Raw genomic sequence first — 20,446 nt, 5'->3', positions numbered from 1 at the left:
GAAGCAAACAAGGGGTATATACTACTGGGAGCAGGACACAAGGGGTATATACTATTGGGGGCAGCACACAAGGAGTATATATTACTGGCGGTAGCGCACAAGGGGTATATACTACTGGGGGAAACACACAGCGGTCTATTGTTTTGGAACACGTGTCGAGGGGGGGGCCCAGACATAACTTTGCTTGGGGCCCCAGAAATGCCAAGACCGCCCCTGACTATATACCTGTCTGTCACTGTAGCGAGGGGCAGCACTCTCCCGCATACAGCAGCCTCATAACTACAAGTCCTCTGGATTTTATCACATTTTCCCACTAATAGCGGCGTCTCTGCGCCCACTTTCCATGAACAGATAATAATTCTCCTCTTTCTTCCCCGCAGCTGAAGGAGGTTTTCCGAAAGCAGCTAGAAAAGGCAGAACAAGAAATTAAGAAGACAACAGCGATCATAGCGGAGTACAAACAGGTAGGTGTCCACTATGAGCGCCCCCTGGAGGCCATTAGCTGCATGTCAGAGATGTTGTCCTCCTGGACGGTAATAAATGTTATTGTAGAGAACAGGATGCAAAACCCGAGTTCTGTTCCTATAGACTCCGCTAGAATAGTGGCCATAGCGGAATCATCTCTCATCATCTTCTGTCATTGTCTTCTCTCTGGTAGATTTGCTCTCAGCTGAGTACACGGCTGGAGAAGCAGCAGACCGCAAGTCGGGAGGAGCTGGAGATTGTGAAGGTGAGACACGTGAGATGTGAATACAGCGAAGCGTCATCGAGTCTGTAGGAACCAAGAGAGTAACCATTTCTGTTTCTTCAGGCCAAAGTGATGTCCTGCAGTCACTGCAGTGAGATCTTCAGTAAGGAAGGATCAGCACAAAGCTCCAGCAGAGACCAGACCGGCGACGGGGGGGATGACGAGAAGGATTCCCTGATGAAGCATCTGCGGGAGATGGAGCTGGAGCTGGCACAGACCAAACTGCAGCTGGTGGAGGCCAAGTGTCGGATACAGGTACAGATACTGAACCACGACACCAACATCATAGTCACTACCCAGCATCCTGTAGAGAAATCCTATGAACACATACGAGTAGGGATCTGATTCTTTATCCCTATTTTCTGTGGGGACTCATCTGAAAATTATTGACTTTGCATTTAAAAAGCCGTCTAGATTTCTTAGTAAATGTCGAGACATTTTCTAAAACTTGATGTAGTTAGGTTAGTTTCACTACAAAGTTCTAGACTAGAGATGATCGAACCTACAAAATGCCAATGTTTGATCACGTCTATTCTAGACACCTTGGGAACCGTGGACTAAAACTGTGTAAATCTCAGACTAGACAGCCTAATAATGCAGCAGATGAATCCGTGGCTCCAGTTGTTTGATATCTGGTGCATGACCACTGTCTAGTTGAAGTTTAGAGCAAGTCAGACTCTTGTATATACTTTGTAGTCCACTGCAGCACTGGGTTGAATCCATATCACACGTAATGTGCTGAGGAAATGGCGCAAATTCCACCATCGTAAATGTCTCACTGACTGCATTAGATAGCATTGTGACCACTATGAAGCCATCTTGAACCTTTTTCTCCTTGTCTCCCCAGGAGTTGGAGCACCAGCGAGGAGCTCTGCTCAATGAAATCCAAGCTGCCAAAAACTCTTGGTTTAGTAAAACCCTGAACTCTATTAAAACTGCCACAGGGACCCAACCCACCGCACAGTCACCCCAGGGCGCCCAGGCCTCCAGCCCAGTACTACAGGCGCCCAAGGAGAGCACATAACAGCAGGAGAGAGAACCCTCCAAGAGCACAAGACGACCAAACAGGAAGCAGAGACCCGCGAGCCGAGGACCCCCACCACCCCCTGGATTTTACCCTCCTTATCGTGGAGTCGTTCTGCTTCTTGAGACTGAATTTTTGGGCTGCCGCCACTTTTACACTTTATTATTTTAATGGACTTGTATTATTTTAGTATAACAAGGGCCCTGGGGCTCCAGCCGGCCGGTGATCCCCTCGGACACATTCATAGGCTTTAGCCTGGGCTGCCTGATTCATGTGCGTGTTTTGTATGTATAAAATATGTTGCCGTGAAGATACAAATGTTTATAGAAATACAGATTTACATATCTGATCTGAAGGTTTTCACACATTGCTGCCTAAAAAGTGCAAATTTCTGTTTTGTTTTTCAATTCTTTCCTCCTTGGTCTCTGGGATTTCTGCCCTTGGACCCAGTGTTGTATTGTATGCAACCTGACGTTTTATTAACCCATCACAATACTATCCGTAATAAAAAAAAATTCATTGCTAAAGCTAGGTGTGGCTTTTATTGCTCTGCATACAGTGTGGATGATCGGCCTCCTAGGATCTGGTTGTAGATAGTGAATGTATATGTGTCGCATAGTCCCATAGGCTCCATTCTATGATCAGGTGGATTCCGTCTTTGGCGCAAAGAAGTGACTTAATTTTTTGGGGCGCACGGCTGAATCATCCCGAGCATAGATTGGAGTCTATGGGACAGGCGAGTGTGAGCATGCAGGGAATCTGCGCAATTTCCGTAGTGTTCAAGGGCCCTTATCCTGGAACATGAGCTGCTGTCCAAATTCAACTTCAAGCAGCCCTTGGTAGTCCAGGAAAACAGGGATATGCATTTACCAGAACAAGATACATGACAGGAGAACAAAGTAATAAATTCTAGATGTATTAAAAATATCTATATAAATAGTGCACATCGTCTCCCAGACACAGAACAGATGAAAGGCACCTGAGCTGCTTCTCATAGGTCAGACTGATCAGAAGATGTTAACCTACTGGGGAGCGGTGAACGGATGGTGAGCGGACTCAAACTCCTCCGGATTCTCTTCTTTAGGAAGAAAGAGCGGAAAGTCAACAACCCACAAGAAGTGGAAAGCATTGGGGTCACGGAGTGGTACCCCGCACTCTTCTAGCTGGGAGGCGAGTTCGAGGCGTAGCTTGCCTAAAGCAGAGCTCTGTGGGAGACAAATGACAGAGACGTGACAACACAGCCCTGGACAGGAGAGCTATGGGTGGGGGGAATATACCAGGTGACTTTCAGCCAAGCATTCAGGTTTGGGGAAAGTTAATTAACCCAAACAGTTCAGCGAGTTCACTCAACACTGATCCTGGGACAGATGGTTTGGACAAGATAAACTAATATGTTCAATCTATTCCTCTTATTGGAAATAAGGGGCTGTCAGGTTTCTAGCATTATTCCTTTGCCCATTAATAAAACATACATGCTCAGTTAAAAGGGTGCTCCAGCAACAATCTTTTTCTTTAAAATCAACTGATTTCAGAAAATTATATAAAGATGTAATTTAATTTTTAAATAGATCTCCAGTCTTCCAGTACTTATCAGCTGCTGTATGTCCTGCAGGAAGTGGTATATTCTTTCCAGGCTGACACAGTGCTCTCTGCTGCCACCTCTGTCCATGTCAGGAACTGTCCAGAGCCGGAGAAGTTTTCTATGGGAATTTGCTCCTGCTCTGGACAGTTCCTGACATGGACAGAGGTGGCAGCAGAGAGCACTGTACTGTGTCAGACTGGAGAGAATACACCACTTCCTGCAGGACTTTGGGTACATAGCAGCTGATAAGTACTGGAAGACTGGAGATTTTTAAAGAGAAGTAAATTACAAATCTATATAATAATCTATATAACTAATTTTAAAGAAAAAGATTTTCTCCAGAGTACCCCTTTAAGTGTGTACATGTGTATAGGGGGTTGAGATGAACAGCTATGGCTGACTAATGTGTATGGACACCTTCACAACTCTCTACAGCTGTATTTACCAGAACAAGATACATGACAGGAGAACAAAGTAATAAATTCTAGATGTATTAAAAATATCTATATAAATAGTGCACATCGTCTCCCAGACACAGAACAGATGAAAGGCACCTGAGCTGCTTCTCATAGGTCAGACTGATCAGTAGATGTTAACCTAACCCCATAGAGGACGGGCTCTGGGGCCACAGATGACAACATGGAAATGAGGACAGAACCCTCCCTGCCGAGGAACTTCCAGCTTTTCAAGATGAAGGTAGATCTTCTTCAGACGCTGACTTTCCTGATATTCTGCCCCTTTAACAATGATGCAATCCAGCTAGAACAGGTTTCCAAAGAGACACACCTTAAACTATTATAAAGTGCAAATCTCCGGCAATGTGTTGTCCTTCACGTTCCACATGACCTGCGTGTGATTCTCCCAGCATTCCTCACATCCGATCACCAATGTAACAAAGAAGCATTCATCTCAGTCCGGAGTGCCCCCAGGGCAGCGATCCCGGCTCCATTACTTGGGTATGACCTGTATGTGATACGACTGGAGATCCTCAGCTGACACACAGTCCGGAGCGTTACTCATAAGGTCGTGACCACGGAATGATTTAGGGAAGGCGATGACGTCACGTATGCTCTGCGCTCCAACAATAATGGAAATCAGCCGATCTAATCCTAAATATAAAGGAAAATACTGAATCAGTTCTGCGGGGATTAATGGGTAATGTCTGACTAAGAAAAACAACATACAATATAAGGCCTCACACAAACACAATACACTCCATATTACTGCAGTCAGTCCTGACCCAGGCCGTTTTATCATGACCCGAGCTCAGACCGTGACTTGTGTCTGGAAAATGGACGCATACATTTATGAATGTGGTTGGTATTAGTCTTTTTATATGGAATTTGTTTGTATACCCTGTATACAGAGGCCATGATGGGATCTAGATCTGTATGTGAGATCAGGGACTCTGGAAAACCAATAGAATAGGACTCACACAGACCCACCACATTGCTAAAGAACGGACTTGTGGCCATAGTACAAGCTTTAGCTGCCCGGGCATGATGGGAATTGTAGTTTTGCAACAGTAGAGGGGTCGCAGGTTGGATATCTGAATGTAGAGAGAAGGGAACGCAACACCCTAGGGCTAAAGCCCCTTCAAGCAGCTGATTCCTTGGGGTGAGTGAAGCCTGGGTCTATACAAATACAACGGTATATGGCTGCCTTCCCATAAGCGTATAGGAAAACCAGCCCTATAGGTGAACATTACTCATAAAGCAGAGACATCTAGGTATTCTGGAGTTATGGCACTTACCTAAAGCAATGCCACCATGAGGGGGCGCTCCAGACTCCAGCGCCTGCAGAAGGTGCGATAGGAGGTTCACATCTTCCTGTAGAAACACAGATTCTTTATACTCACCGCTATCTAATCGGCTACAGACACCATTTTCACACACATTATTTTATAGTGACATAATAGGCGTCACCGCCCGGTGAGCGGCCACTATATGATATACAGAATATTCTATATATGACGTACAGAATATTCTGTATGTAACCGCAATCACACTGTACTGCAGGGACATACATGAGAAGACCATCTCTTACCTTCAGAATGTCTTGAAGAACCCGACGTTGAAGTTCTGAGTTGTGAATTCGAATTGAGCCGCCGCCAACTTCATTTCCGTTTAGAACGAGGTCATAGTGCTGGCCGCGAACCTGCAGCACAAAACGCGTCAGTAACGGATGGATCCTCATCAATCATACAATGGCTGATTACAAGAAGATCAGGTCCCTCGTACAGAAGGACAGTGTAATGCACCCCGACATCCCTTAGGGATGTAACCAGGGATGACCGCTCCCAGATTTACCTTAGCTGGGTCCGTGTACAGAAGCTCCACGTCATCCGGATGGGGAGCGGTAAACGGATGGTGAGCGGACTCAAACTCCTCCGGATTCTCTTCTTTAGGAAGAAAGAGCGGAAAGTCAACAACCCACAAGAAGTGGAAAGCATTGGGGTCACGGAGTGGTACCCCGCACTCTTCTAGCTGGGAGGCGAGTTCGAGGCGTAGCTTGCCTAAAGCAGAGCTCTATGGGAGACAAATGACAGAGACGTGACAACACAGCCCTGGGTGACCTCTCACAGGACAGGAGAGCTATGGCTGCAAACAAGAACTATGGGTGGGGGGAATATACCAGGTGATTTTCAGGCCACAGAATAGTTACACGTTTTAGGGTACGCTGTATCTGTGCAACAATTTCTGAGCCTTCAGAAGTGAGACGGAAGGTGGCCGCTGTGTATGAAGCCCCGATATCAGGATCACAGGGCGCAGCACTACGGAGGTAGCACTCACAGCGGTGTCGTGTGGCCCCGCCGCCAGCAGGACGAGATCTTCAGACTTCGCCCCAGTAGATTCGGCGAGAGCTTTCTGCAGTTCTTCAGTGAGATTCTTCCCTAGAGGAGATTTCCAGGATCCGTCCGGTCTGACTATAACGGCCATCACATCCTGTAATAAATATATAATCCTCCAATGGCTGCAGATACATGGAGATGAAATAACTGTATAGAATATACTCTGCTGTATCCTTTATAGAGCTTCTCTCACAGCCACCACTAGGGGGAGCTCACAGAATACAGTTTACATTAAATCATGTGAAACCCGGCGTCTACTACTACTGTGTACAGGGGCGGAACTACCGCCGTAGCAGCCGGGGCGGAACTACCGCCGTAGCAGCCGTAGCGGCTGCTACGGGGCCCCTAACATCAGGGGGCCCGTGGCCTCGGCCCCCCGAAGATGACCGCTTGCAACAACCGGCGGCCGAGCGGGCCTCCAGGGTATTCAGTGTTCTGACTGACAGCGCGAGAAGCCATAGGCTTCCCGCTCTGTCAATCATTCTTGTGACCGCAAGCAAGCATTCTGCTTGCGATCACAAGAGTGTCCCACCCAATGAGCAGCTCTTTGGTGAAGTCCCGGCAGCGTCATCGCTGAGTACTAAGAACACAAACCGGAAGTCCCAGCCGCCGCGGCGCACACTGAGCGCTCAGCGATGACGCTGCCGGGACTTCACCAGAGGGCTGCTCATCGGACGGAGGCAGAGAGAAGAGGAGACCGGCGACCGACGGGGGAGCGTGGGGTTAGGTGAGTTATGTGTTTGTTTGTTTTTTTAATCAGAGGAGCAACACTGCGGGCTATGTGGGGAAGGGGATGCACAATACTGGGGGCTATGTGGGGAAGGGGATGCACAATACTGGGGGCTATATGGGGGATGGGGATGCACAATACTGGGGGCTATGTGGGGAAGGGGATGCACAATACTGGGGGCTATGTGGGGAAGGGGATGCACAATACTGGGGGCTATGTGGGGAAGGGGATGCACAATACTGGGGGCTATGTGGGGAAGGGGATGCACAATACTGGGGGCTATGTGGGGGCTGGGGATGCACAATACTGGGGGCTATGTGGGGAAGGGGATGCACAATACTGGGGGCTATGTGGGGAAGGGGATGCACAATACTGGGGGCTATGTGGGGAAGGAGATGCACAATACTGGGGGCTATGTGGGGATGGGGATGCACAATACTGGGGACTATGTGGGGAAGGGGATGGACAATACTGGGGGCTATGTGGGGAAGGGGATGCACAATACTGGGGGCTATGTGGGGAAGGGGATGCACAACACTGCGGGCTATTTGGGGAAGGGGATGCACAATACTGGGGGCTATGTGGGGAAGGGGATGCACAATACTGGGGGCTATGTGGGGAAGGGGATGCACAATACTGGGGGCTATGTGGGGGCTGGGGATGCACAATACTGGGGGCTATGTGGGGGCTGGGGATGCACAATACTGGGGGCTATGTGGGGGCTGGGGATGCACAATACTGGGGGCTATGTGGGGAAGGGGATGCACAATACTGGGGGCTATGTGGGGGCTGGGGATGCACAATACTGGGGGCTATGTGGGGGAGGGGATGCACAATACTGGGGGCTATGTGGGGGAGGGGATGCACAATACTGTGGGCTATGTGGGGAAGGGGATGCACAATACTGGGGGCTATGTGGGGAAGGGGATGCACAATACTGGGGGCTATGTGGGGGAGGGGATGCACAATACTGGGGGCTATGTGTGGACTAGGGGTGCACAATACTGGGGGCTATGTGGGGAAGGGGATGCACAATACTGGGGGCTATGTGGGGATGGGGATGCACAATACTGGGGGCTATATGGGGGATGCACAATACTGGGGGCTATATGGGGGATGCACAATACTGGGGGCTATATGGGGGATGCACAATACTGGGGGCTATATGGGGGATACACAATACTGTGGGCTATATGGGGATGCACAATACTGGGGGCTATATGGGGGGATGCACAATACTGGGGGCTATATGGGGGGATGCACAATACTGGGGGCTATATGGGGGATGCACAATACTGGGGGCTATATGGGGGATGGGAATGCACAACACTGGGGGCTACCTATATGGGGGATGGACAACACTGGGGGCTACCTATATGCGGGACCGGGATGGACAACACTGGGGGCTACCTATATGCGGGACGGGGATGGACAACACTGGGGGCTACTTTTATGGGGAATGTGGGCCATCTAAAAGGGGAACTACGCAGAGGGTCCATTTATGAAGGGGACTAGGGGGCACCTATAAGGGGAACTACACTGGGGGGGTTGACACAGAGGGGTCATCTAAGAGGACTACACAGAGGGGACCATATACTGTAGGGCAGGGATAGGGAACCTTGGCTCTCCAGCTATTGCAAAACTACAGCTTTATTTTTGACTGTCCATACATGATGGGAGTTGTAGTTTTGCAGAAGCTGGAGAGCAGAGATTCCCTACCTCTGATATAGGTGATGCACAGAGGGTGTCATCTACTATAAATGGATTACACAGAGGGGGATCTCTACTATAGTAGATGCACATGGGGCCATCTATATGGAGGACTGAACAAGGGGCAATCTATAAGCTGTCTACACAGAGCCTAATTTGTCTGTCTGGCAGATTCTGTGGATTCGTGGCTCGGAGTTCTTATAATGGCCCAGGACAGATGGAGAAGAAAATGAAAAGGAAACAACTCTAATGAGAGAAGGCGTCCCCTGTGAGTCACTTAATATAACTGCAGTGTAATTTATATGGTGTATAGAACCTGTGTAGAGCTGGGTGTGTTGATGGCATAGTGGTTGGTCGAGGAGGGGGGGGCCCCAATCAAAAGTTTGCTATGGGGCCCAGCCATTTCTAGTTACGCCCCTGACTGTGTACATTGTGTCATCGCAGTCACATGTATAAGGTGGTAATAATATCTCCTCCATACGCCGTCACCACTTATTCTACCTGCTCATGCTGCGTCCTGATCATCTGCAAGATTGAATCCAATGCTTTCCCCTTTAGATGACTCTGTAAGAACAAGATGGGAAAACATAAAATACAGACACTGCGATATATACAATGTGTGAGAGAAGGCCTGTATATACTGTACGCTTACGCTGTATGTGGCCAATAAGATATCATATACTATAACATTGGGCACATTGGCTTGCTGATGTAAAAATCACAAATACAATACAAAGGAACTAATGTGAACACGGCCCTACAGTACTGTTAAGGCCCTATTACACCAACAGATTTATCTGACAGATTTTTGCAGCCAAAGCCAGGAATGGACTATAAACAGAGAACTGGTTATAAAGAAAAGACTGAGATTTCTCCTCTTTTCAAATTCATTCCTGGCTTTGGCTGCAAAAATCTGTCAGATAATCTGTTGGTGTCATAGGGCCCTAACAGATATCGTATCCTATGTGGATATAAATTACTCTATTGCCTCGTGTAATATGGTCGGCGATCAGCTGATGAATGAGGAAACGCTCGTCCACGGACAATTGCTGGGGAGTTACAGACGTGCGGCCACCAGGGGAGCTGTGGAGCAAGCAAGGCTAACAGGACCCCGATACACACCAACAGTATATAAAGTATATAAGAAGTGCATTTAATAGACACAGACAATATCACAATATCCCACTGCTCTATGGTGGTCTACGATGGTCTATTGTCCCCTATGGTCCTCTAGGGCCCTGGTGGTCTATGGTCCTCTAGGGCCCTGGTGGTCTATGGTCCTCTAGGGCCCTGGTGGTCTATGGTCCTCTAGGGCCCTGGTGGTCTATGGTCCTCTAGGGCCCTGGTGGTCTATGGTCCTCTAGGGCCCTGGTGGTCTATGGTCCTCTAGGGCCCTGGTGGTCTATGGTCCTCTAGGGCCCTGGTGGTCTATGGTCCTCTAGGGCCCTGGTGGTCTATGGTCCTCTAGGGCCCTGGTGGTCTATGGTCCTCTAGGGCCCTGGTGGTCTATGGTCCTCTAGGGCCCTGGTGGTCTATGGTCCTCTAGGGCCCTGGTGGTCTATGGTCCTCTAGGGCCCTGGTGGTCTATGGTCCTCTAGGGCCCTGGTGGTCTATGGTCCTCTAGGGCCCTGGTGGTCTATGGTCCTCTAGGGCCCTGGTGGTCTATGGTCCTCTAGGGCCCTGGTGGTCTATGGTCCTCTAGGGCCCTGGTGGTCTATGGTCCTCTAGGGCCCTGGTGGTCTATGGTCCTCTAGGGCCCTGGTGGTCTATGGTCCTCTAGGGCCCTGGTGGTCTATGGTCCTCTAGGGCCCTGGTGGTCTATGGTCCTCTAGGGCCCTGGTGGTCTATGGTCCTCTAGGGCCCTGGTGGTCTATGGTCCTCTAGGGCCCTGGTGGTCTATGGTCCTCTAGGGCCCTGGTGGTCTATGGTCCTCTAGGGCCCTGGTGGTCTATGGTCCTCTAGGGCCCTGGTGGTCTATGGTCCTCTAGGGCCCTGGTGGTCTATGGTCCTCTAGGGCCCTGGTGGTCTATGGTCCTCTAGGGCCCTGGTGGTCTATGGTCCTCTAGGGCCCTGGTGGTCTATGGTCCTCTAGGGCCCTGGTGGTCTATGGTCCTCTAGGGCCCTGGTGGTCTATGGTCCTCTAGGGCCCTGGTGGTCTATGGTCCTCTAGGGCCCTGGTGGTCTATGGTCCTCTAGGGCCCTGGTGGTCTATGGTCCTCTAGGGCCCTGGTGGTCTATGGTCCTCTAGGGCCCTGGTGGTCTATGGTCCTCTAGGGCCCTGGTGGTCTATGGTCCTCTAGGGCCCTGGTGGTCTATGGTCCTCTAGGGCCCTGGTGGTCTATGGTCCTCTAGGGCCCTGGTGGTCTATGGTCCTCTAGGGCCCTGGTGGTCTATGGTCCTCTAGGGCCCTGGTGGTCTATGGTCCTCTAGGGCCCTGGTGGTCTATGGTCCTCTAGGGCCCTGGTGGTCTATGGTCCTCTAGGGCCCTGGTGGTCTATGGTCCTCTAGGGCCCTGGTGGTCTATGGTCCTCTAGGGCCCTGGTGGTCTATGGTCCTCTAGGGCCCTGGTGGTCTATGGTCCTCTAGGGCCCTGGTGGTCTATGGTCCTCTAGGGCCCTGGTGGTCTATGGTCCTCTAGGGCCCTGGTGGTCTATGGTCCTCTAGGGCCCTGGTGGTCTATGGTCCTCTAGGGCCCTGGTGGTCTATGGTCCTCTAGGGCCCTGGTGGTCTATGGTCCTCTAGGGCCCTGGTGGTCTATGGTCCTCTAGGGCCCTGGTGGTCTATGGTCCTCTAGGGCCCTGGTGGTCTATGGTCCTCTAGGGCCCTGGTGGTCTATGGTCCTCTAGGGCCCTGGTGGTCTATGGTCCTCTAGGGCCCTGGTGGTCTATGGTCCTCTAGGGCCCTGGTGGTCTATGGTCCTCTAGGGCCCTGGTGGTCTATGGTCCTCTAGGGCCCTGGTGGTCTATGGTCCTCTAGGGCCCTGGTGGTCTATGGTCCTCTAGGGCCCTGGTGGTCTATGGTCCTCTAGGGCCCTGGTGGTCTATGGTCCTCTAGGGCCCTGGTGGTCTATGGTCCTCTAGGGCCCTGGTGGTCTATGGTCCTCTAGGGCCCTGGTGGTCTATGGTCCTCTAGGGCCCTGGTGGTCTATGGTCCTCTAGGGCCCTGGTGGTCTATGGTCCTCTAGGGCCCTGGTGGTCTATGGTCCTCTAGGGCCCTGGTGGTCTATGGTCCTCTAGGGCCCTGGTGGTCTATGGTCCTCTAGGGCCCTGGTGGTCTATGGTCCTCTAGGGCCCTGGTGGTCTATGGTCCTCTAGGGCCCTGGTGGTCTATGGTCCTCTAGGGCCCTGGTGGTCTATGGTCCTCTAGGGCCCTGGTGGTCTATGGTCCTTTAGGGCCCTGGTGGTCTATGGTGTTCCATGGTCCTCTATGGTGGTCTTACTCACCGCTCCCTCTAGGACTCTTATGGCTTTAACACATCCTCTGGATTTACTGAGAGCTTCTTGTACAAATCCCAGAGACACGTTCCTCATCTGCGCCGTCACATCAGTGATCTAATAACGTAAAGAAGAGTCCATGGACTATGATAGGGCTGAGGGTCCTCTGTGACTAGAGATGTTCCTCCAGGCAGGCCGCTCCCATAAATTATTGTGTCAGGGCTATGCTGGAGCGGTCTGATCATTGTGGCCTATGTCCTGCTCCATATGTACACGGCCAGCGGGGTGTCCTGTCTGGCGCCATACCTTCATCTGGAAGCGAGTGTCCGGCTTATCTACTCCATAGCTGCTCAGGGCCTCAGTGTAAGTCATGATCGGGAACGGATCCGGGAGCGCCCCCTTCTCTTCTGGCCACGAGTATCGCAATAAACCTTCTATCAGCCTCAGGATCCCCGGCTGCTCCACAAAGGACATCTCTATATCGACCTGGGGGGAGGCAAGACGTCAGCAACTGCAAGAAAACCCGGCAAGTGGAGAAACTTCTGGAGGATTTAGGGAAGATGCTGCATAATTATTACTGCCCAGGCTTTCTGTCTGACAGCTACATGACAGGCATCGGCAGCACATGACCGCCCGGGGACCCTCACCCTACTGGATCTGTTCTGTAATGGCTTCTATCACTGACCTGTGTGAACTCTGGTTGTCTGTCCGGTCTCGACCCTTCATCTCGATAGCAACGAGCGACCTGGAAGTATCTACAAAGACACAAATATCTGTACCATGATTTCCTGAGATAGTCTGCTACCAAGCATTAGTGACGTCATATATGGAGCCGCGGGGGAGTGAAGCACATAGCCAGGCGCTTCTCCTGGATATAGATATAGTGATCGGGGGTCTCAGCACTCATCTAAACCTCTGACATCTCTGAGCACCGTGTCAGTGCATCGTATGTTCCTGTACGGAGAATTCATGGCGCATTACCGGAATCCAACACCAGGGGGCAGTACAGCAGATTTTTTATCAGGGGTAGGGAACCTTCGGCTGTTGCAAAACTACAACTCCCATCATGTCTGGACTGCCAAAGCTAAAAGCTCTCTAGGCACGATGGGAGTTGTAGTTTTGCAGCAGCTGGCGGGCCGCAGGTTCCCCATCCCTGACTTATATAATCCGGCTCATGCACCGACCCCCCCCCCCCCCCCCCCCCGTTATCTTACCTGTCCACACCACCGACCATAAGAAGCTGCTTAAACTGCTGCGGGCTCTGTGGTAAGGAGTAGAACTTGCCCGGCTCCTGGGTGGGCACCAGAAACTCCTTGGCCCCCTAGAAAACATTACACAGGACTTATAGATAACATTTCATTGTTTGCATCGTTGTAGATATTTACTAAGCAATACTTATCAGCTGCTGTATGACCTGCAGGAAGTGGTCTGACACAGTGCTCTCTGCTGCCACCTCTGTCCATGTCAGGAACTGCCCAGAGCAGCAGAGGTTTTCTATGGGGATTTGCTGCTGCTCTGGACAGTTCCTGACATGGACAGAGGTGGCAGCAGAGAGCACTGGGTCAGACTGGAGAGAATACACCACTTCCTACAGGACATACAGCAGCTGATAAGTACTGGAAGACTGGAGATTTTTTAATAGAAGTAAATTACAAAACATATTTTAACCCTTCAGAGTGTACGGAGAGGAACGATCCAGCCCGGTGCGCCCTGTACAGAGCCAGACAGAGATCTCCAGACATTACTATAGGAAGCCGGATACAGTGTGCAGACACTTCACCTGCCCACCAGGAATCATCCAGCTTCCATATCCCGATATGTCGTGTATTGTGCGTCATGTGACAATGAGTCCAGAGCAGGATTCGAACCGGCGTCCTCAGCGAGTCTGAAACCTTCCTGCACATCGCTGCTACCCACTGAGCCACCGGCCTGCAGCAGCCATGATGGAAGACGCCGGATAGTGTACCTACCCCTGGAGTTCTCCTGAACAGAGTCGGGGTCTCCACATCCACAAAGCCTGAAGCAGAGAGGATCATTAGATTAGATCGTTCTTATTATCAGATTATATCGTTCTTATCATTAGATTATATCGTTTTAATTAGATTATATCGTTATTATCAGATTATATCGTTATTATCAGATTATATCGTTATTATTATCAGATTATATCGTTATTATTAGATTATATCGTTATTATCAGATTATATCGTTATTATTAGATTATATCGTTATTATTATCAGATTATATCGTTATTATCAGATTATATCGTTATTATTAGATTATATCGTTATTATTAGATTATATCGTTATTATCAGATTATATCGTTATTATTATCAGATTATATCGTTATTATTAGATTATATCGTTATTATCAGATTATATCGTTATTATTATCAGATTATATCGTTATTATCAGATTATATCGTTATTATTATCAGATTATATCGTTATTATTATTAGATTATATCGTTATTATTATCAGATTATATCGTTATTATCAGATTATATCGTTATTATTATCAGATTATATCATTATTATTATCAGATTATATCGTTATTATCAGATTATATCGTTATTATCAGATTATATCGTTATTATTATTAGATTATATCATTATTATTATCAGATTATATCGTTATTTTTTGGAATCAGAACATTAAGTGAAGACGAGAAGATTCCCGATGGCAGAAAGAGAACATGAACCCCGCACTTTATTAGCCGCCATTCACAACCTCTCCCCCAGGACCAATGCAGCCGTGGTGGTGTAATACACACAGCGCCTCCCCTGTCCTCAGGTTGTGGGTGGTATTACACATTCACTTTAATGGACCTGAGGACCAGAGGGGCTCTCATCCTAGAAGAAAGCGGACCTGTTTTCCTAAGCCTGGAGAAGCCCTCTGATTCTCTGTAGCCCCGCCATGGCCCTGGGTGACTCTGGTTTACATCTCTCCCGCCACAGTCTTGGCACAATGGAGGTTTATGGAGTGTACGGAGAGGAACGATCCGGCCCGGTGCGCCCTGTACAGAACCAGACAGAGATCTCCAGACATTACTATAGGAAGCCGCATACAGTGTGCAGACACTTCACCTGCCCACCAGGACTCATGCAGCTTCCATATCCCGATATGTCGTGTATTGTTCAATGTTCCGTGTCATGGCGCCATCATATTCAGTCCGTGTCTTACAGTTCTGTTCCACAAAGTATCCGGGACTACAGAAACATGGCCGCTTTATCTCCGAGACAGCACCCCTCTTGTCTCCAGGTCAGGTGTGGTCTGCAATGAAGCTCCACTAACTTCAATGGAAGTGAGTTACAAAACCTGCACCCAACCTGGAGACAAGAGCGCTGCTGTCTTTGGAAGAAAGCGACCATGTTTCTGTAGCCCTGCATAAACCCTTTAACGCTTTGTAGCCCGGCCGCCCCCCATCTCAGTAATGTAATGTCCCCGTACACAATACCGGGACAGTCTGTCCGTACACCCCCCCCCCCTATGGGATGACTGCTGAGGAAGGTGTCGGGGGCAGGGCAGCACCACACGTCTCTGGACCTGGTATTTTCCCATTGAAGTGAACAGGACAGATAAAGCAGCCGCTGAGCGTCCGTCAGGGGTCCCGCTATGGGCTGATGCCGTCCGTTTTCTCAGCTGCGGTTCGGGAGGGCAGGGACACATTACACAGACTCTTACCGTGCTGGTTACACAGATACTCCCTCATCTTCATCACCATCCTGGACCGCAGCCTGAGGTTGTATTGGAGCCGGGTGCTGCGGAGGTCCAGGTACCGATACTGCATTCTCAGCGACTCAGACTTCTAAAAATAATAATTAAACGGGTACTGTCACTTTAAAAAGAAAAAAAAAGTCAAAAGTTTGATCGCTTAAAAAAGCAGGGAGAAGCGCTGAGCTAGGTGCTTCACTCCCCGACTGACTGATACAGGGGGTAACCTGGCATCTTGGTATAATCTGAATATTCTCTACAGCAGGACACGATGGCAGAGGAGACCGGTGATTGCACAATATGTCTCCCCGGCCGCTGGCTGCACAGGGAAGGTTTATAACTCACTCTGTGACTATTCAAGTGTATGGAGAGGAACGATCCAGCCCGGTGCGCCCTGTACAGAACCAGACAGAGATCTCCAGACATTACTATAGGAAGCCGGATACAGTGTGCAGACACTTCACCTGCCCACCAGGACTCATTCAGCTTCCATATCCCGATGTGTATTGTTTAATGTTCTGCGTCACAGCTGTAACTAATGGAGCCGTCTGCAGGAAGCGCTCAGCTAAGTGCTTCACTCTCCATCTCACTGCTCCAGGGAGAGAAGCACTAACCGAGCGCTTCATTCTTCTCTATCCAGCAATGACTGAGGAGCTGAATAACCAGACCCTGACATCGCGTCTTTAGGATATGTCAAAAGTTTTTTTTCTCACCGACAGCGGCGCTATGAAAGGGGTACTCGGAAAAAAAAGTTCTCTCAACTGGTACCAGAAAGTTTTCTAGATTTGTAATTTACTTTTATATAAAAATACTTATCAGCTGCTGTATGTCGTGCAGGAAGTGGTGTATTCTCTCCAGCTGCTGTATGTCCTGCATGAAGTGGTGTATTCTCTCCAGTCTGACACAGTCCTCTCTGCTGCCACCTCTGTCCATGTCCGGAACTGTCCAGAGCAGCAGCAAATCCCCATAGAAAACCTCTCCTGCTCTGGACAGTTCCTGACATGGACAGAGGTGGCAGCAGAGAGCACTGTGTCAGACTGGAGAGAATACACCACTTCCTGCACGACATACAGCAGCTGATAAGCACTGGAAAACTGGAGATTTTTTATATAGAAGCAAACTACATATCTCACTTGCTGGGACCAGTTTATTTGAAAGAAAAAAAGTTCCCCTTTAAGAGTTCCTGTACCATGGATGACAAAACACCTATATAAACATTCTGAAATAAAAACACACAACCTTCACGGAGTCTTTAATCTCGAACGGCAGCTTCCTGCAGGTGTTGAGGACGTGGACTTCCTTGGCCTGAACCTCCACCGCTCCTGTGGCCATTTTCTGACATGGGGACAAAGCACAAGATCAGTAAACAGCAGCGTGCAGTCATCCCTCCTATCAGTATTTACTATGGACGGAGCGACCCTCACCAGATTCTCCTGACCGGATGGCCGTGGTATCACCGTCCCCTTCACCATCAGCACCGACTCCAGTGGGACCGCGCTCAGCGCTCGCTTCAGCTGAGAACCAACCTAATAAGCACAGAACCCCGGGAGATGGATGTGTAATAACGCAGCAATATAATATAGTACCGGGTACAATAACTACATAGACCCCTCCACCAATCCTGAGACAACAACATGAGATGGGGGGGGGTCACCTCTATAGAACACCAGGGGGCGCCGTAAGTTTTGCCATTGTATCTAATGGTGGGAGAAGTCGTACAGTGACACACAGTGTTATCCACTCGGCGGATCCGCGACTCACCTGATCGGACGGAAGAACAACCTGGATGAGTCCATGGACGTCTCTGAGGACCAGGAACAGATCGTGTCTATAGAGCAAACACAGGAAGGTTGGCGTTCAGCTTCCTTATTTCTTTCCCCCCCCCCCACAGATGCACGACCATGTCAGCCGAGCGTGCACGTGTACAGGGGAGGATTGGGAGCTGTACATTCACCATCTAGTGTGTATATCCAGCGTGATCGTAAGAGAATATCGTTACTGGATTCCTCTGATCACAGGTGTTACTTCAAGGTGGAAAAAAAATTTAACTTAAAGGGGCACTCCGGAGAAATGTATTTTTAGTAGATTCATTTTCTACTATACTTTGTAATATAATTTACCTATATATACACATATATATATATATATATGGCCCCCTCTGCTGCCACCAATGTCTGTGTCAGGAACTGCAGGACTATAATCCGCACAGCGCTGTACAGAGCCGGGTCCTGTCCCTCTGTGTATTTTCTTATACCCAGTACCCGGGGGGACACTGTGATCATGTAGTACACCCCCCACACACTCCCCCGGCTACTGGATATAAGAATATACACAGAGGGACAGGACCCGGCTCTGTACAGCGCTGTGCGGATTATAGTCCTGCAGTTCCTGACACAGACATTGGTGGCAGCAGAGGGGGCCGTGTCACCCCATGCCCCCCCCCCCCTACTGCTCCCACTAAACAGAAGTATATAGGTAAATAAAAACCAATAATATTTTTTAAATAAAGTTTTATGACAACGTGATGCAACTTTATTACAGCAATGTATTGGCATCATTCATCTCCGGAGTGCCCCTTTATATAGTAACATAAAACCAAAACATGAAAAGCTCAGCGTCCTCACCTCTGATACTGGAGCCATCCGCACAGCGTCACCTCCCGCCCCACGTCAGCCGGACGCAGCTCACCGCACGTGTGTGACCGGAGGGCAAAGCTGCTCAAATCTGAGGGAAAGGAAACATGTAGAAAGTTCTGTGATATCCAGAGAGAATAATAATAGGAGAGACTCCGAGGCGTCCTGAGGGGGGGGGGTCACTGTGTTACATCTATGTACTAAAGTTATACAGATTTGTAATTTATTTCTATTAAAAATCTCCAGTCTTCCAGTACTTATCAGCTGCTGTATGTTCTGCAGGAAGTGGTGTATTCTCTCCAGTCTGACACAGTGCTCTCTGCTGCCACCTCTGTCCATGTCAGGAACTGTCCAGAGCAGCAGCAAATCCCCATAGAAAACCTCTCCTGCTCTGGACAGTTCCTGACATGGACAGAGGTGGCAGCAGAGAGCACTGTGTCAGACTGGAGAGAATACACCACTTCCTGCAGGACATACAGCAGCTGGTAAGTACTGGAAGACTGGAGATTTTCATTAATAGAAGTAAATTACAAATCTGTATAACTTTCTGACACCAAGGAAGAGAGTCTCGCTGGAGTACCCATTTAAAGCATCTTGCGGCTCCCCAGCCGTTTGAGAACTACAACTCCCATCATAGGGATATAGACACAATGCAGCCTACCAGGCAGGACAGTTGCCAAGGTAACCACACAATAGGGATCATCCTAGTGGAGTTAGAATTGGAGGCCTACACGACCCCCCCTGACCCCTATGGCAGCAGCGTCTCCATGTCGGATCACACACAGACCCCTGTATATATATATATATATATATATATATATGTAGCTGGCGGTCACCTGAGCTCCTGGGGGTCTCGTGAGTCGTTGTTGTGACACTCGTCGCTGCGTTTCTTCTGTGCGTCGCGCACAACGTCCGGATCCCCGGCCGTCTCTGTACGAGGCCGCAGCCCAATAACAGCTTCACCCCGATACGTAGAGCCATGATGGACAGCGTCCGGCCCTGTAACCATAACAACGTCTGTGAGATATGGAGGAGGAGCGCACAATATCATCCTCCCAGCAGGACGTCAGATCCGGGGTCACACTATATACATATATACATGGGAGGCAGGTGTACGGGCACGGACAGAGGGACGTCTACGGCCAGAACAGTCACCCAGAGACCGTACAAAGTATTCACCACATGGATCCTAATCTGCTCATATAGAATCTTATAGAATGGCTGCAAACTCTGGATGTTTCCATTCACTGCCAGCAAGCACAGACCTTAAAGGAGTACTCCACTCAGACTTTCGATATGTAGCTTCCCACAGTAAGATAAACAATTCCTTCCATACCTGTTATTATCTATTCAGTCTCCTTCCCCCAGTTCTCAGCTGCTGCATTCTGCTGAAGACACAAAAATCTGTGTGTGAGCTTTTCTCTCTGTCTCCCCCTCCCTTCCTTCTGAGACGGCTGATGTAAACAAGTCCCTGGCAGGCTGTATCTGCAACATTGTAGCTTCTTTGTAATGCTCTTAGGGATAATCTGACGTCAAGTTGCTGAACTCACTGTGATTAACCCTCCCAACATTACAGAGAAGCTACAAAGTTACAGATACAGCCTGCCAGGGACTTGTTTTCATCAGCTGTCTCAGAAGGGAGGGGGAGAAGGGGGAGACAGAAAGAAAAGCTCACACAGATTTTTATGTCTTCAGAAGAAAGCAGCAGCTGAGAACTGGGGGAAGGAGACTGAAGTATGGAAGGAATTGTTAGTCTCACCATAAGCAGCAGCATATCAGAGGTTATGTCTGAGTGGAGTTCCCCTTAAAGACAAAAAATCTATTAAAAGCAACAGAGATATCAAAGCTACTGCAGTAAGTTAATATAAATAGATATAAAATAATAAAACAGCGACATCTCACACTAACCTGTCGCACGCCGGCCGGGTTTCCTTGTGCAACCAAACCTTATCCAGGCGCCGTCAAGCATGATAGGAACGCGAGTAATCACGTGACATGCTGGGGCCAAACACATT

The 20,446-nt window shown here is 49.3% G+C and overlaps 2 protein-coding genes and 3 non-coding genes across 11 annotated transcripts in view; 1 reads left to right on the top strand and 4 right to left on the bottom strand.

The window, feature by feature from the left end:
• RABGAP1L (RAB GTPase activating protein 1 like) overlaps positions 1–2,299 on the top strand; it is a 233,521-nt gene extending 231,222 nt beyond the window's left edge. For all 7 annotated transcript variants that reach the window (XM_069981650.1, XM_069981649.1, XM_069981651.1 and 4 more), the window contains 4 exons: positions 381–464; positions 659–730; positions 812–1,003; positions 1,596–2,299. In XM_069981650.1, coding sequence (XP_069837751.1) covers positions 381–464; positions 659–730; positions 812–1,003; positions 1,596–1,772 — 525 coding nt within the window. In that variant the 3' untranslated portion in view covers positions 1,773–2,299. The remainder of the gene's footprint in view (positions 1–380; positions 465–658; positions 731–811; positions 1,004–1,595) is intronic.
• Positions 2,300–3,832: 1,533 nt separating this feature from the next.
• On the bottom strand, positions 3,833–20,424 carry DARS2 (aspartyl-tRNA synthetase 2, mitochondrial). Its single transcript, XM_069981648.1, has 18 exons — positions 20,340–20,424; positions 19,268–19,430; positions 18,423–18,522; positions 17,560–17,626; positions 17,223–17,324; positions 17,038–17,133; positions 15,769–15,892; positions 14,050–14,096; positions 13,294–13,400; positions 12,765–12,834; positions 12,386–12,565; positions 12,089–12,196; positions 9,147–9,209; positions 6,147–6,299; positions 5,664–5,882; positions 5,401–5,511; positions 5,108–5,183; positions 3,833–4,463 (listed from the first exon to the last, which is right to left on the bottom strand). The coding sequence occupies exons 2-18, from the start codon at positions 19,410–19,412 to the stop codon at positions 4,303–4,305; spliced, it is 1,929 nt and encodes a 642-aa protein (XP_069837749.1). The 5' UTR covers positions 19,413–19,430; positions 20,340–20,424; the 3' UTR covers positions 3,833–4,302.
• Positions 13,755–13,889, bottom strand: LOC138800206 (small Cajal body-specific RNA 3). The gene has a single exon (XR_011364408.1). It is a non-coding gene; the product is annotated as a small Cajal body-specific RNA 3 (non-coding RNA).
• On the bottom strand, positions 15,066–15,200 carry LOC138800205 (small Cajal body-specific RNA 3). Its single transcript, XR_011364407.1, has one exon. It is a non-coding gene; the product is annotated as a small Cajal body-specific RNA 3 (non-coding RNA).
• On the bottom strand, positions 16,158–16,292 carry LOC138800207 (small Cajal body-specific RNA 3). The gene has a single exon (XR_011364409.1). It is a non-coding gene; the product is annotated as a small Cajal body-specific RNA 3 (non-coding RNA).
• Positions 20,425–20,446: the final 22 nt, after the last annotated feature.

This window comes from Dendropsophus ebraccatus, chromosome 8 (assembly GCF_027789765.1).
Source record: "Dendropsophus ebraccatus isolate aDenEbr1 chromosome 8, aDenEbr1.pat, whole genome shotgun sequence".
NCBI classification, from domain to species: Eukaryota; Metazoa; Chordata; class Amphibia; order Anura; family Hylidae; genus Dendropsophus; species Dendropsophus ebraccatus.
This window is presented reverse-complemented; position numbering and strand designations above follow the sequence as displayed.